The 14384-nt window shown below is 45.6% G+C and overlaps 1 protein-coding gene across 2 annotated transcripts; it reads left to right on the top strand.

The window, feature by feature from the left end:
* Positions 1–523: 523 nt before the first annotated feature.
* Positions 524–12700, top strand: LOC147884770 (uncharacterized). Of its 2 annotated transcripts, none has more exons than XM_087397489.1 (7): positions 524–1132; positions 1351–5850; positions 6365–6564; positions 6831–7214; positions 7362–7463; positions 11381–11443; positions 11588–12700. In XM_087397489.1, the coding sequence occupies exons 1-7, from the start codon at positions 670–672 to the stop codon at positions 11996–11998; spliced, it is 6123 nt and encodes a 2040-aa protein (XP_087253615.1). In that variant the 5' UTR covers positions 524–669; the 3' UTR covers positions 11999–12700. The 2 variants fall into 2 exon arrangements, with proteins under 2 accessions (XP_087253615.1, XP_087253616.1); XM_087397490.1 differs by having other exon boundaries at positions 7351–7463; positions 11588–11675.
* Positions 12701–14384: the final 1684 nt, after the last annotated feature.

Genomic DNA, 14384 nt, shown 5'->3' with positions numbered 1-14384 from the left:
AGCTGTCCGCTATCAGAATGGTACACGTGGCATGCTCCCCACACCTCTAACGAAAGGGGAGGGGGGGGGGGGGGTTCAATCTTTCCCCCTCCCTTTCCCTACTCCGTCAAGGTCGCGGCTTGCGCAGAAAGCCAGTTAAACCGGAAGAAATGGCTTTGCTCCAAAAAAAAAAAGACCTAGGTTGGCGTGACACGAAAAGGATCTAGGTTGAAGGTGGGCGGTGGAGGGAAAGCCTACCAAGGTGCATTCCATGGAGGACATAAGTGTGTGCATGTGAAGGAACACTTGGCCAAACCATTCACCATATACGTTCACCATAGAAAGGGACCAGGAGCAAGCAAGTGCATGTGGGCACGTTAAGGGAGGGCGGTCCCGTCCGTCAGGGTAGCAGAAGCAGCAACACAGTGTGTGTGTCGTAAAAAGTACACAGTCGACACAGAAAAAGCTGCTCCCTCCGTCCATTCCATGCTCCCAAACAAACAAACGGCTCCTCCATCCAACGGCACCCTCCCCCCCTCCTCCATCTCTCTCATCTCTCTTCTTCCTCCTCCCTCCATAGCTCCTCTCCCTCTCAAGCTTTCTTCCACATCCCGCTATGGCCTCTCCCCCCCCCTGAGAACTTCTCGTAGCTCAATTTCTCCACTTTCTTCCCTCTCCTGCTGCTCCATTATGGCCTCTTCCACTCCACAGCGCAACGAATCCCCTCGCCGAACCAGCTCCGCACCCAGAAGACATGAGTCTCCGCACCGACTTGGCTCCCGATGGAATGAGTCCACGCATCCGAGTAGCAGCAGCAGCTCCAAGCTGCTATCCCCGCACAAATTGGCTGCCAAATTCCCCACCCGACCGCTTTCCAAATCTCATGATTTGCTGGAAACGAAACCGGTGGACAGACTTTCCAACAGAAGGATGTCTCCCGCACGAAATCTCCGCCGTGCAGCAAGTCCGCCAATTCAATCCGCGCACGGCAATCACACCTTGTCAATGCAGTTCGTAAATTGGAAGAATTGCGGAGCAGATGATGTTCGAGTTTCGCCGAAAATCTGGAATGCTGCAAACTTGCACGAGCCGACATTACTTTCCCGTCTCAATGAAGCAGCTGTCGCCTCCAACTTCGATCCGATCGATGCAGGTTTGTCAAGTCTCGATCTGTTAGCATTAGTGACGACGAACGTATGTCTTTTTTCATTTCCGATTTTCCATTCGAGATCAATCAAGGAGCCCGCTAAACTGTCCGCAACATTGCCTCAACGCACAGACCTCAGTCATCTGAGCATTTCTGAATTACAGCACTTCAAGCGTCCTCGCTCAGTTTTTTTCCCAGCTCTAACAGTATAAATTTGCCGTCAGAAATTGCACAGACAAGCATTCCGGACGAACCTTTGTCCGCCTTCAAACTGTCGGAAGTCATATTGAGCGAGGAGGATTTGTTGATGACATCCGTGGATGCTGCTTCGTCGGTACTATCAGCTCAAGACCGTCCTGTTTCAATCGATTGCATGCTGGCTTCGGCACACTCACCGCAAACTCCCCGGAAATTTGGCCAAATAGCTCCGGAGACTTTCGACAGGGCGTCTCCTTCTTTCGGCGCCGAGCGGAACCATACCTTGAATCACTCACTACCGGAGATGAGAAGCTCGCCGAATACTCCTAAGTCTTCTATATCTACTGGCAGCTTGTTTTGCGAAAGACAAGGAGAATTAGTCCTCAATCTTGATGCAGTTCAGTCCAGTGCGGAGTGGGTAGCGGAAGAAGAGGACGCATCGTCGAAATTGTACAATGAGCCTGCAAAAGAGTTGAGCTTCCCCTATGCTTCGCACTTGGAACAAGATCCGTTGCAAGGGATATCTGCAATTAAGCGCAATGCGATCAATACTGGTAGCAAAGATTCCCTTATCCGGCCTCACCGCGCAAGTTCTGAAACGTTAAGCGATTCGACCTGCTGGTTGAAATCCATCCCTTCGCAGGACGACGCCGAAGCGAAGGCCAGTTTTAGTCCTCTGTTTCTATCTTCCACAAGAACCATCAGACCCGAGTACTATCTGCCCCTGTCTAACGAGGAGCCTGTGTTTGAAAATGTTGATTCCCCTACAGCAAGGCAAAGAGGAGCAAGAGATTGTAGTGTAAGAGTAGCAAGAGGCGTCTTGTCACCGCAGCGCCAGGATTTCAGCTCTCGGCAACGACCGGAGGAAATCAATTGCACCAGGAATGTTGCGAAACTCAAGAGCAGAGAAGGATCTCCGATTCCAAAGAGCAGAAGATCTTTGGATAGCTCTCTTAGACCGCTGTATGGATTGCCAAAGAACAGCCGTGCATCTAGTCCCCAGGCGATTGGCTTTTCTTCGCCTAAGATTCATCCAGATGTAGCTAGGAGAGAATTCAGAACATGCGGTCCTGTTCCAGCTCGACGCACGGCGTTTATGCATCGGAATCATGAAACGAGCAGCAATGCCATCAGTTGCGCTAACCAGGCGGATGATTTTAGAGCATTCGCAATTGGAAGGCAGGGGCAAATGGGAATCTCGTCACACAAGGTGGAAAACGAAGGGGATTGTGATGGGGAAAGGTGGACAACGGTCGAAAACGTGGATGACTTTCTAGGCAGTCGCTCCTTTACACTGAATGAGGTTGAGTCTTTGAGCTCCACTGATGAATCGCGAAATCCTGGTAGTGAGCACCGTGTCAAAAAATACCTCAACTTTTCCTCAACAGCTCCAGATCACGACACGCAACTACCGGAATACAAACGGAATTTGTGTACGAATTCTGCTGATACTGCTAGTCGCAACTTGAAAAACAGCATTGAAAGCTTGGTTGGCACGCCAGAATTTGATGGTAAAGAAGGGATGCTTTCATATTCACAGGATCACTCAGCTCCCATGGCCAGCCTTAGTGCAAGATATGCTGACACTCTGGCTGGGGCTTCAGATGAGTGTTCATTTGTAGATCTAACACTGAATCCGGAAGGCCCTTTGTTTCACATTGCCTCCCTCAGTCCTAATTTGAGAGATGATCTATTGCGTAGTCGCCCTTCATATAGCAACGATGAAGCTATTGGCTCTGAAAGCGGGGTCTCAAGGGGTGCAAGGATTTTACGTGTGGATACTGAATTCACAGGGCCAGAGGAAAATCTACAAGAGTTTGATAGAGTAGCGGAGAAGCTGACGGAAAATAAATTGAAGGAAGAAGCTAAGTCTCCTGGGGAGACTCAATTAAGGCATGGACATCCAAATATTTCTGTCTCAGAGAAGAGCACTGGTTTGTCAACATCCACAACTGCGTTGATTGATTCAGGGTTAATTTCACCCGGCACTGAACAATGCAATATTCCTGGGTCTCTTGACATGCTACCTAAGAATGACAACAGTACTTCTATTCCTGCCGATGAGAGTGATAACACATGTCAAGAGGCTGCGTCTCAATTGCAGGACTTCTTAGAGGAAGTAACCCCAAAAGACAGGTTATATTCAAGAGTGGTCCGTTCCTTATCTTTCAGTGAAGAAGACAAGAGGGATATAGGTGCAAGTTTTCGTCAGGAAGGGAGGAAAGGCTCGTCTCTATCAAGGATTTCAAGCCTCGAACGATGTGAAAATGGTCACAACAGCCATCTTTTAGGAGGTCGAAAATTTCAGGTCAGAGATATGCAGGAAGAAAAGGGTCTCCGGACAAGATGCAAGGAATTAAAAATAAAAGAGCAGGAACGTTCTGAGGTTCTGGAAGGTGGTCTCCGGACAAGATTAAAGGAAGATAAAATGCAAGAGCACGAACGTTCTGAGATTCTGGAAAGTTTACCAGGATATAACATCAGTCCCATAGATGGGTTGCTTCAGGAAAATCAGGCATCCCAAATTACCTCAAAATTACTGCATGATTCGGTTACCACTCCAACTACAATTAGACAAAATTCAAACCTTCAGGAACATTCTGTAGTCTCAGATGGTCTTGCAGAATCCAATACCAGTTCTATGGTGGACAAAGAGCTGCAGAAAGTGCTTACATCAGGAGAAAATGGAGCTGGCCATGCTATAGAACAAACCTCCAAAAAGGAAACTAATTTCACATCCAGTCATCCCGTCACTTTGAAGGTTCAGGAACACACCACTGTTAGAGATGGTTTGGTAGACAATGATTGGAGTCCTCTGGTGGACAAAGCATCAAATCTGTCACATGACCTCTCGCTGCACAATCAGGATTCCACTGTTTCAACAACTGGCCTCCCTTCTGTCACTGGAGGGGAGAGCTGTTACCTTGAATCCTCTGATTGTAGACTTCTTGAGTGCAAACTTGATGAGATTGAAGGTCCTCCAAAAAGTAATAATATGCCTACAGAGACTTTTGGGACTTTCAAATCGCTTGAAGTGATTAGTGTGGAGAATGATATGTCTGCTCTTGACCTCACGGAGACGCTTCCTGAAGATGGACCTGAAGGACTGATTCAAGAAGGTGAACAATTTTCACCAACGAGATTGGGGCCTACTTTCAGTTGCAGAGTAGCCAAAGAACATGCTCTGACTCAGCTTGGCTCATTGCAGACGCCAGAACAGGTAGACATCGCTGAAACTGCTCACTCTGATTTACAGTTCATTGAACACAAACTGAGAGAGAAGAAAGACGTACAGCACAATGAGGTTTACTTTTTAAAGACAGAAGGAGATAATAATATCAAGGGCAATGGACAAAGTAATTTATCCAGACACGCAGAAAATAGAACAGAAAAAGCTTCACCATCTATGCTGTCAGTTTACAAGAACCCCTTATGGTCAGAAGAACTCAACCTTGATCTTGAAACAACTCACAAGGACAGTCAGCTGGACCTCTCTTATCTTAATAGAGGAGACAAAAGTCTTTTGGAGGGAAAAAGCACCAGGATTGACTTCTACACAAATTATGTTGACGATGTTTGGAACACCTATGATGGTATCGATGGAGCTCTAACTCCATTGACTACTTCTCCCTCTCACACTGATAGTCAATTTCCCGATGATGGTCTCTTCCTTGCCTTGGTCAATTCGAGCCAGTCCATCGAAGCTAGCAAAGATAAAACCATTTGTATGTCAAGCTCATTGCCATTGAAAACCTGTTGCTTTGATGAAGGCTGTGAGTCTGATAGTATGAAACAAGTGGGATCACAAAGCGATAGTCTGGACATTTTTACACGTCAGCAGGAGCAGTCACTTCAACTTGTGAGGCCATTGAGTCTTACAACAATGAATTATGATTCCTCACTTTCCTGTCTAGACAAAATCAAGGAGGCCACCAATGCTACTCTTGTTGAGCATCATGCCCAGCCTTTAACTGCCAACCCAGTATTTCCTCTGAAGCAACTTACAAGGTTGGAAGGTTTGGCTCCACTGCAGCAGAGTCTTAAAAACCAAATTAGACAGTTTTTTCCTGGAAGCGTCGCTATAAGCTCCAAGGCCTTGAAAGGCGAATTAGATTCAGGCCAAGTTTACAGGGAAGGTATGGAGCATAAGAATGCTAATGCTTGGCCTTATGGATCTCTTCTGATCAATCCACTCCATCCCAATGAGCTCATTTGTGGCAGCATTACACCTCAAAAGCTGGCTATTGTGGGGAAAGAGCAGGCCGTGGCTGACTACAGGTTGATCACAGCAGCAAGAATGTCAGGCGCCTTACAAGATACAAGTAATTGGGAAGGGGATCCCACTAAGTTAAGTATGCAGATGGAAAACTCAAACATGGTCAAGGCAGCATGCAAAGCAGGTGATGCTGAGAAAAGCTTCTGTGACACAGAGACAGCCAGCGATAAGACTACAGAAAATGGCACTGTAGCTGGAAGAGATTGGTTAGAGATGGGTCATGATGTTGCAAATCATCTGGGAAATTCAGGTTGTGATTTCTTTTTTAAATCAAGCCTTTCAAAACTCTTTGATGTTCAGATCCCATTAGTTGATTGGGATATTGTCTCTCTTTCATGTTAACCGCATTTATAGTGTACATATATATTTGACTGGGCAAACATGTCACAACCCCCCACCTCACAATCCCGAACCTTTCAGAAATGAAGTTTAGTTCTGCAATATCAATTCAAAGGATGGAGTTAGACTCTCTAATACATTCAGGTATATCCTCTAGAAACAGTTAGCAATTCAAAGAATGGCAATTAGACTCTCTAATACGTTCAGGCATATCCTCTACTGGAGTGTTTCAACAGTCTGATCATGGGGACAAGTCTGCAAGTCGTCCAAGTTTAAATTGATCTTGGAGGCGGGTCTGTAAGTCTAAATTGATCTTGGGGGCGAGTCTAAATTGTAGATGTCCAAGTACCAGGTGTAAACATATTGTCTTGGTTCTGAAGCTACCAAATTCTGATTATGCAATATTATTGCTTATGCTTGTGCAGATTGTTATCATTTAGAGGATACAGATGACGACATCTCCAAACATGGCAACATGCAAATCTCTCAGCAGTTGGTTTCTCAGTTGATTCCCGATCTTATTGAGAGTGTGCACGAACAAAAGATAGCACACCAGCTGTTCCCATATGATGAAAGTGATCACTCTGCATATGAAAAATACCAGGTTAATAGCAGCATGCCCGTTGTAAGTTGTCCTTACTCTGCTCTTATTTCCTCGGACTCATTTATCGCATGTTTAATTTTAGTTTGAGAACTGTAAAAGATGTCTGCCCATACATACTTAGTGTGGAGTAGTTGTATCTGTGGTGCTGTTGCTAAGTGTTATCTATTATACATGAAAACCATGAGGTCTGTCCATATATACTTGATGTGAACTCATCGTATATGTAGTGCTGTTGCTAAGAGTTACATTGGTGTTAAGGATCTGTACACTCATATTGCCTGCTGTAGGTGAAGGTCAACCCTCTACATGAAGCAAACCTTTTTGTAGGAGGTGCAATTATGAGATCCACTGATGCAGGGCTCGGTGAAGAAGATGTGAAGCAAGCGACCTACACATCTTGTGATGCCAAGGGGACACAGAAGGACCAGACACAAGATTTCACAGCTTCATCGCTTGAATCTCAAAGGGACTTGGTATCAACATGGGTCTTTTCTTTTTTTTCACGTGCAATGAAGGTCAAAGGCGACGGCAAGATGAAACAACAAAAACATTTACCTGTGCCTAAGGAGGATCAAGCAGAGCTGGACAGAATAGGTAAAAAGGTTGAAGTTTTAGAGGCAGAGATTGACAAATTCAAAGCAGAGAATAAGAATTTACAGAAGCTGGTGAAGGTAATTCTCATAATGCAGATCCTACTCCATCTGTTTCTGTGTTATGAGTATTAAATTTCCATTTTATATGATTCTTACAATTCAGATCTTGGGAACACGACACTCAATGCTATACCAACTGAGTGTAACATGCCAGTGCTTGATCAGGAAAATGAAGCGTTTGCAGCATGGCTTGCAAGTGAAAAAACAATCTGGGAGCAGCAGAGGGTTCATGACATGCATATGTTCAATATATGTAAGGAAGAGCAGGTAATTTTTGTTTGTTTAAATTGCTTGTATTAAATCTGTACAAGACCCGTTAGGATCTATGGTACTGGAAAAGATAGCAATTACAAAATACAAGGTCCAGAGAGTTCTAGACATAACTCTGCTGGACAAGAAAAACAATGATAATGTGCAATAGCGTAAGTAAACCTACCCAACTCAGTCTAAAGTTACTGAGTGAGAGAGAGAGAGAGAGAGAGAGAGAGAGAGAGAATGAAGATGTAAAACAATTATACATGGTGCTTAACAAAGGTACTGTCCATTGAGAATTATGATTGTTCTTTATCAGTTAAACGTTGAGCTTTTGGCTTTTTCCCCCATACCTGTCACTTCTCCCACCTGGCTTTCTGCCCCGACTCTCCCTTCCACCTCTACTACGTGTGGTTACTAGGCCCTTTGCTCCTTTTGGAGCAATGTACCACACAAATCCCTTTGCAGGCCACCAGCCCATAGGGGCCTTGTGTTAGTGCTCAGCCCCCCCCCCATGGGGTCTGCCGCCACCCATCCCGATGCCAGCTGCGGGGTGTTCGTTGACAGCCCTAGGGGAAAGGCGAGTTGAGGGTTGTCAATGGGTTGCTCCCTTCCTTTCGCTTTCCACTCCGCCTCCCCTTCCTTCCCCACTCCTGTTTCCTTTCCATCCCTCTCCCTTTTCCACCCTTCCTTTTCCTTTTGTGTTCCCTTCAAGCCCTTTCCAATCCTACTCCCTTCCTACCCCCCTTGCTTTTCTTATTTCCTCTCACTCTCTCGCCTTGCTTTTTCTTGATCCCCCTTCCCTATTGTTAGTATGGTAGTTAAGGTGACCCCTCCGGGTCTAGCCACAAAGGCGAGTTGAGGGTGTTCGTTGACAGCCCTAGGGGAAGGCGAGTTGAGGGTTGTCAATGAGTTGCTCCCTTCCTTTCGCTTTCCACTCCGCCTCCCCTTCCTTCCCCACTCCTGTTTCCTTTCCATCCCTCTCCCTCTTCCACCCTTCCTTTTCCTTTTGTGTTCCCTTCAAGCCCTTTCCAATCCTCCTCCCTTCCTACCCCCCTTGCTTTTCTTATTTCCTCTCACTCTCTTGCCTTGCTTTTTCTTGATCCCCCTTCCCTATTGTTAGTATACTAGTTAAGGTGACCCCTCCAGGTCTAGCCACAAAGGAGCTCCGATGGCAGCATCCTGAGAATGCAGTACATCAGCTCAATGATAGAGCATGTTGGGATTATCTAGGTCACTCCCCACCTGTGTGCCCCAAATGAGAAGGAGATGGGGGAGGTGTACTGGAGAAATGGATGCCACAGGGCAGATCTAAGGGAATGTGCAGGGCTCCCACATGGGCAAATTGCAGGCTACCATGTGAGCAGCATGAGCAGCAATACCCTGCTGTCAGGGGGCAGCACAAGCTCTGAAAGGTGGACAGAAGGGTCAACACATGGAGCAAGTACTATGACCAGGTCCAGCAGAACGGCAGGCATGATTAGACCTGCAAACAGGAGTGCGACCAGCCGCAACTGTCTGGGCAGAGGACAGAAGCTGGTCGGACAGGAACAGTCGGAGAAGAGCAGAAGATAGGAGCAGACAGCAAGGCTGCCACGCCGCAGCCAGGCAGCAACTTTGGGCCACGTGTCTGCAGAACTGGATCGGGCCAGTCTGCAAACTGGTCAGGCAGTTTTCAGGGGTCTATAAAAGGGCCCCTAGCCCTGGTGCCTATGCATTTGAAATGCTGGCTGTCTACCAGGGCAGCAGTGAGCCTAAGGATCATCTAGACATTGGGCAGAACAGTCTGCAGATCACCTACCTGCACTTAGGGCTTACAGGTTTTCAGATTGGCTGTAGTTCCAAAGCAGCAAGCAGGTCTGAGATTGTCAGTCTGCAAAGCCACAGAGGATGCCACGTGTGTGTCATCAGGGAGGACACCGGGTACAGGGGGTCCCAATCCCCCACCCCATAGCCGTGTCAAAGCCCTCTCCCACTCCCAAAAGAGCTGGCGGGATGTGAGAGAGGGGCCTAACTCCTTAATATATCAAAGGCCCTCACCATCCCACTATTGCTTATGGGTTTAGTTTAGAGCCACAATCCACGTGTCCAGCAGTGCCTGCATGAGGCCATATACAATATTCCACACAAGCCACAAGAGGGGCACCCAAGGCGGTTACCCCATTTCCAACACCCCCAGTGGGCTCCTTGAAAGGTGAGCCAACCAGACCAAAGGCCAGCCCAACCAACAAACCGGGGGACACAAAACCGCACACAAAGGACAAACCAATGTCCTCCCAAAGTGCCAAACACCTGTACCACCACCAAACAAGGCAGTCAGCCACTGGTGCATGCAGTCGGACTTCGAAATCCACCATGAATCATGGCCCTCCATGGCGAGTCGCACTTTAATGCCCACTCTGCACAAGCACATACAGGTCCTGAAACAGTCGTCGCTGCCACGTGTCACACGACAAGCAGCACCCAAAATGCCTGCTCTGTACAGCCCACTAAAGCTATGCAGGGACCGAGAATGGGTATACGTGAGCCTCACCCTGGAAGGTGATCACATCCAAGAGGTGACAGTACTTGGTCGTCGCATTTTGTGATCCAGATGTCCGCCTCAAAGATGGTTCATATGCTTCTTAAGAGTTTGCCAACCTACCTTGGTACACACTTGGTTTTCTTTATACTATAGTTTCACTGTGGACGACATGGAGAGACACCAAGATACCCAGTGACCTTGCGACCCAAGCATGCCACAGGAGTACAAGCGCACTCTCTCTTCGATTGCTGCCAAGTTTAAGATAGTTCTTGAGTCCCCAAGTCAGCTATCCTAGTCAACAATTCTCTCCTCGATTTGGGATGGTTCTGGAGCTCAGTTTTTGTCCTTATTGTGGATTATTGGTACCAAAGATCTGCCTAGTGGTCACGGACCACTTTGCCCTATCCTCTTGTAATCCTTGGAGGGAGGTACTGCTTCAGTAGATGGAGGTAGCAGCACTCCTAGGGTAGTCCCACTGTTCTAGGGAGCTTGTCATCTGGCCAAGTCTTGCTCGAAGTTTGCCGGCCGCTTTGGGGCAGGCCAGGGAAGTAAGACACACACCTTCACAGAAGCAAGAGCTCTCCTAGCATACTGCTTCTCAGTTCCCACGGTCACAAGACTTTTCTTCCCAGGTATGCATTGGGTGCCTGTTTAGAACCAATGGAAGCGGCATTATGCATAGTTCAGTTGTAATACCCATCATACCGACACACAGGGTGGTTTTTGGGGAGGTCAGGGAGGATTATGCTCAACCTTTGAGGACCAGGAAGATATAGACGTGGGAAGTATGGCCAATGTTTTCTAGGGCTCAGAAGGTCACCATGGAAAATTACTCCCTAATTGAAGACCTGATGGAATTTCGGCCCAACATTACTATGAGTCAACTTTGTCAATTGTCCCCTCTAAGGATCAAACCATGGCGTTCCTGAAACAAATGCCAGGAGGGCAATAGAAGGGGCAAATTCAAAAGAGAATGGTGAAGATGGACCCATGGAAAACCAGTGTACAGCCTACGCCATCCTCACTTGTGAGCAGAGCCCACGGGTGCTGGTGGACATAAATGGTCTTAGAAGTCTTTCCTCTTTATAGAAGACCCTTTAAATTTATAAGGTGGGCATTCCAAAAAAAGCGATGTTCCCTCTGTACCACTTATTCAGTGGATGTTGAGTCTATAGAACTGCATCATCAGGACTTCTATGCCTCGCATGCCAAGCATAGCCTCTCATTCTAAAGGATTCCTTGTCATTATCCTGTCTTGCATTTTTTAAATGATGCATACCAGTTCAGTCTTTTTTCCCCTTAACCCCAGATAAGTTTACTATTGTTTCCTGCTACGATTCATTATTTGCATGTATCTGGATTAGAAAAACACACTGTTAATTGATATTATTGCCTGGATACAATGCAGGTCAACCACCTTGAGAGAATCATAATGAACTTAACAGATCAGATACAGGAGCTTCAAATGAAGGTATGTGACTCATCCCATCCATAGGAGGAGGAATATCATAATAGAACAATCAGATACGTTGAATAACCTACAAAGCCATCAATTTTGTTTATTGACTAATTGTTTGAACTGTGTTATATTCTGCTGGACTTTGATTGTGGATAGGTCAACACAAATGAGAAGCACTCATCCTCAAGAAAGGAATCCAATGCGAGAAGTGATCATAGTTTCAAGCATGAAATGTGTTTTAAAAATTCAATACAACAGACTCCTATTATCGGTAAAACAGAAAAGCAGATGAAGGAAAGCATTCCTCAGATTTCTACTGGCCGGGCTAGCTCCACAGGACGTGGCAGAGCAGGGGAGGCCAATTCTGTGGTTAAAAAGAGTGCACTCAAAAAGATCTCTCCAAATTCCTTCAATGAAATCAAAAGGCTATCCAGTGGAAGTCAAGAATCTGAGGTAGATGCAGGCACAACCCCCTCAAAGGAGATCAAAAGATACTCTGGCAGGAAAGTGGTCAATGGTGCTGAGTTAAATGGAAGCTCCAAGGCTATATCAAAGAGGCATATTTGAGGTGCTTCTTTACTGAGTCGTATATCAAAGCTAACCTTGCAGCCATTCTATGATTTGTACGACTACTATCCAAAAAAATTGGATTGCTTAGAGGGCATGGGGAATAGAACCTAGATGTAACAATTCTTGCAGATGAAGTCAACATTCTGAGCTGTTCAATATCAACTTCTGATGCGTTTCTTGAACAGCATAGAGTCCTTGGAACATTCCTTCAGTGTTCACAGGATATGAAATAAATATTGGACACAGTAATCAGAAGACCTAAGGTCCCTTTTCCCACCTTTCTGTCAATATTCCTGGGGTTAACCTTGAGTCATCTCTCAATACTCCACAATGTGATGATTTGAGACTTTGTGGGACGTTTTTCCATATTGCAGCTAGGCAAGCAAGCTATTGGCGGTGGGATTTCGTGTTTTCAAGTATATTCCACAGTGTTCTTCCCTGATTGGGAATTATCCTTTTAAGAAGATGTACAGTAGGAAGCAATGTATGGGCATAGCCGCCAAGAGATTCTACACATAGGTACTCAGAAATTTTGACTTTTCTGTTAGGAGCCATCATGATGGCCTGTTTAGCTTTATCATTGGATAAAGAAGCTGAAAAGTAGGGATGTGAAACCACACTTGGTGTGTTTGCACGTCATGTGTACGCTTGTTTGCATGTTTTATACGTGTACAAATGTATCCACTTGTAGACAGCATGTGAAAGTGACATGTGGCAATTTGTCAGCAAGCAAAGCTCTGTCTATGTTGTTACTTTCTGGATTTGGATTTATCCTTTTAAGTGATACGAGACAGCAAGCAACAGATTGATTTATCATATGCATATACGATACAGGCATGCTCAATCGAACCCATAGATTTCTGTGCAATTGTCGGGCTAAAGTTGCACTGTGAGTAGTTGAATGCCAAAATAACCTGCCCCCGGTCTTACATGAGCCACAACCTATGGCTTTTGTGTGCTGTATTACATATGTTTTGTCCTTCATGGAGAAATGTTTGGAAAATAGCATAATTTTTTTCCTAAAACGAAACTATCAATTTCACATGTCTAGAATGCGACAGTGGGATGACAAAAACCACTTTGAATAGATGTATTATGATGGCACTCAAAGCAATACGAAAACTCTAACAAAAGGCCAGTTTTAATACGCATACTAAAGTTGCACTCAAAAATAATTATTCCAATGACAACTTTTGGGCTAATGTTGGACTGCCTTCAACTTACAAAATTATTGTTGTTAATATATGCCAAGGTTTTTAAAATGAGAGAATCGTGATTTTGATGTTTTGATTGATTTAACGGCATTATACTATTAAACTAAGCATCTTACAAGCTTATCATGAAGGTTAATTTGAGTACCGCCTTTCAATTACATCTTTCCTACCTATGACATATTTCAGATGTATTTGGGAAAAGTGAAGATTCAAGGTGGGAGCAACAGAGAAATATCTTTAGCATAGCAAAGTCTAGAGGGCAGCCCAAAGAATAATTCTGACGGAGGGAAGAGGATTATCATGTGAATGGTTTAAAGGATCTTAACGGCTCAACAGAACCCTAGCCCTAATGAGCATGTATACAAAATCTATTTTCTAAACTAATCAAGTCGTGTGTAGTTAGCTACTCTTGTGTGCAACTCTTCTCCTGTCCTCCCCGCTCTTCCAACATCGTCTAGAACTTTGCTGTAGCAGTACTCAAGGGTGCGGAAGTTTGTTCCGAGCCTTTGAGCACTTGGAGGGGGCCATTCGTGCCGTAAATACTTCACTTTTGAGAATTTAACTACGTAGCCATTGTTTGCTAAAATAAGCTTAGATTCAAGTTTACTTTAAATCCTTTGCGAGAGCTCAACGTTTAGAACTGTACTCTCTAATAACACAATTTTACCAATTTTCTCATCATACGACTTCTCAGCCTCATCAGCATACAACAGGACCCTGGTCTACAGATTTTGTCATCGACCTCAAGCCACTTGTCGAACGATGAGGCGTGGAGCATTGCGTGAGCAGACGTCGCGAGGAGAGAAAACGAGCTTGCAAGGAAGGATCTAAGGGAAAAATGGAGTGAAGCATAAGTCGGATTGATCGGGATTCGGAAGTTGAGAAAGCTTCACGCTTCTGAATGTGATATTCAGGCGTATTATTGGGGAATGGACCGCGGGAAGGCTTTATGGATAGGAAGTTGGAACTCACTTTCCTCTCAGCCACCCCTTGATGCTAGAAGTCCATTCCCCAATACATAAACAACCGTCCGCTCGAATATCACATTCAAAAGCCAAACACACTTCAACTTTCCGTCGCGAGCCATTTCCACGTACTTAAGCCGGACACCGGCTTATTCACCCACGTGGAGAGCCGGAGGTTTATTGGGGGTAGGCTATCGTGACGGC

Source organism: Dipteris shenzhenensis, chromosome 26 (genome assembly GCF_047967505.1).
Source record: "Dipteris shenzhenensis isolate YYH24624 ecotype China chromosome 26, Dip_SZ_1.0, whole genome shotgun sequence".
Lineage (NCBI taxonomy): Eukaryota > Viridiplantae > Streptophyta > Polypodiopsida > Gleicheniales > Dipteridaceae > Dipteris > Dipteris shenzhenensis.
This window is presented reverse-complemented; position numbering and strand designations above follow the sequence as displayed.

Bases quoted from the DNA above. Each gene is read 5' to 3' on its own strand.
- LOC147884770 (XM_087397489.1), top strand. From the start codon at position 670: ATGGCCTCTTCCACTCCACAGCGCAACGAATCCCCTCGCCGAACCAGC. The intron at 1,133-1,350 runs GTTTGTCAAGTC...ATTTGCCGTCAG, and splicing joins CTTCGATCCGATCGATGCAG to AAATTGCACAGACAAGCATT. The intron at 7,215-7,361 runs GTAATTCTCATA...GTGCTTGATCAG, and splicing joins ATTTACAGAAGCTGGTGAAG to GAAAATGAAGCGTTTGCAGC.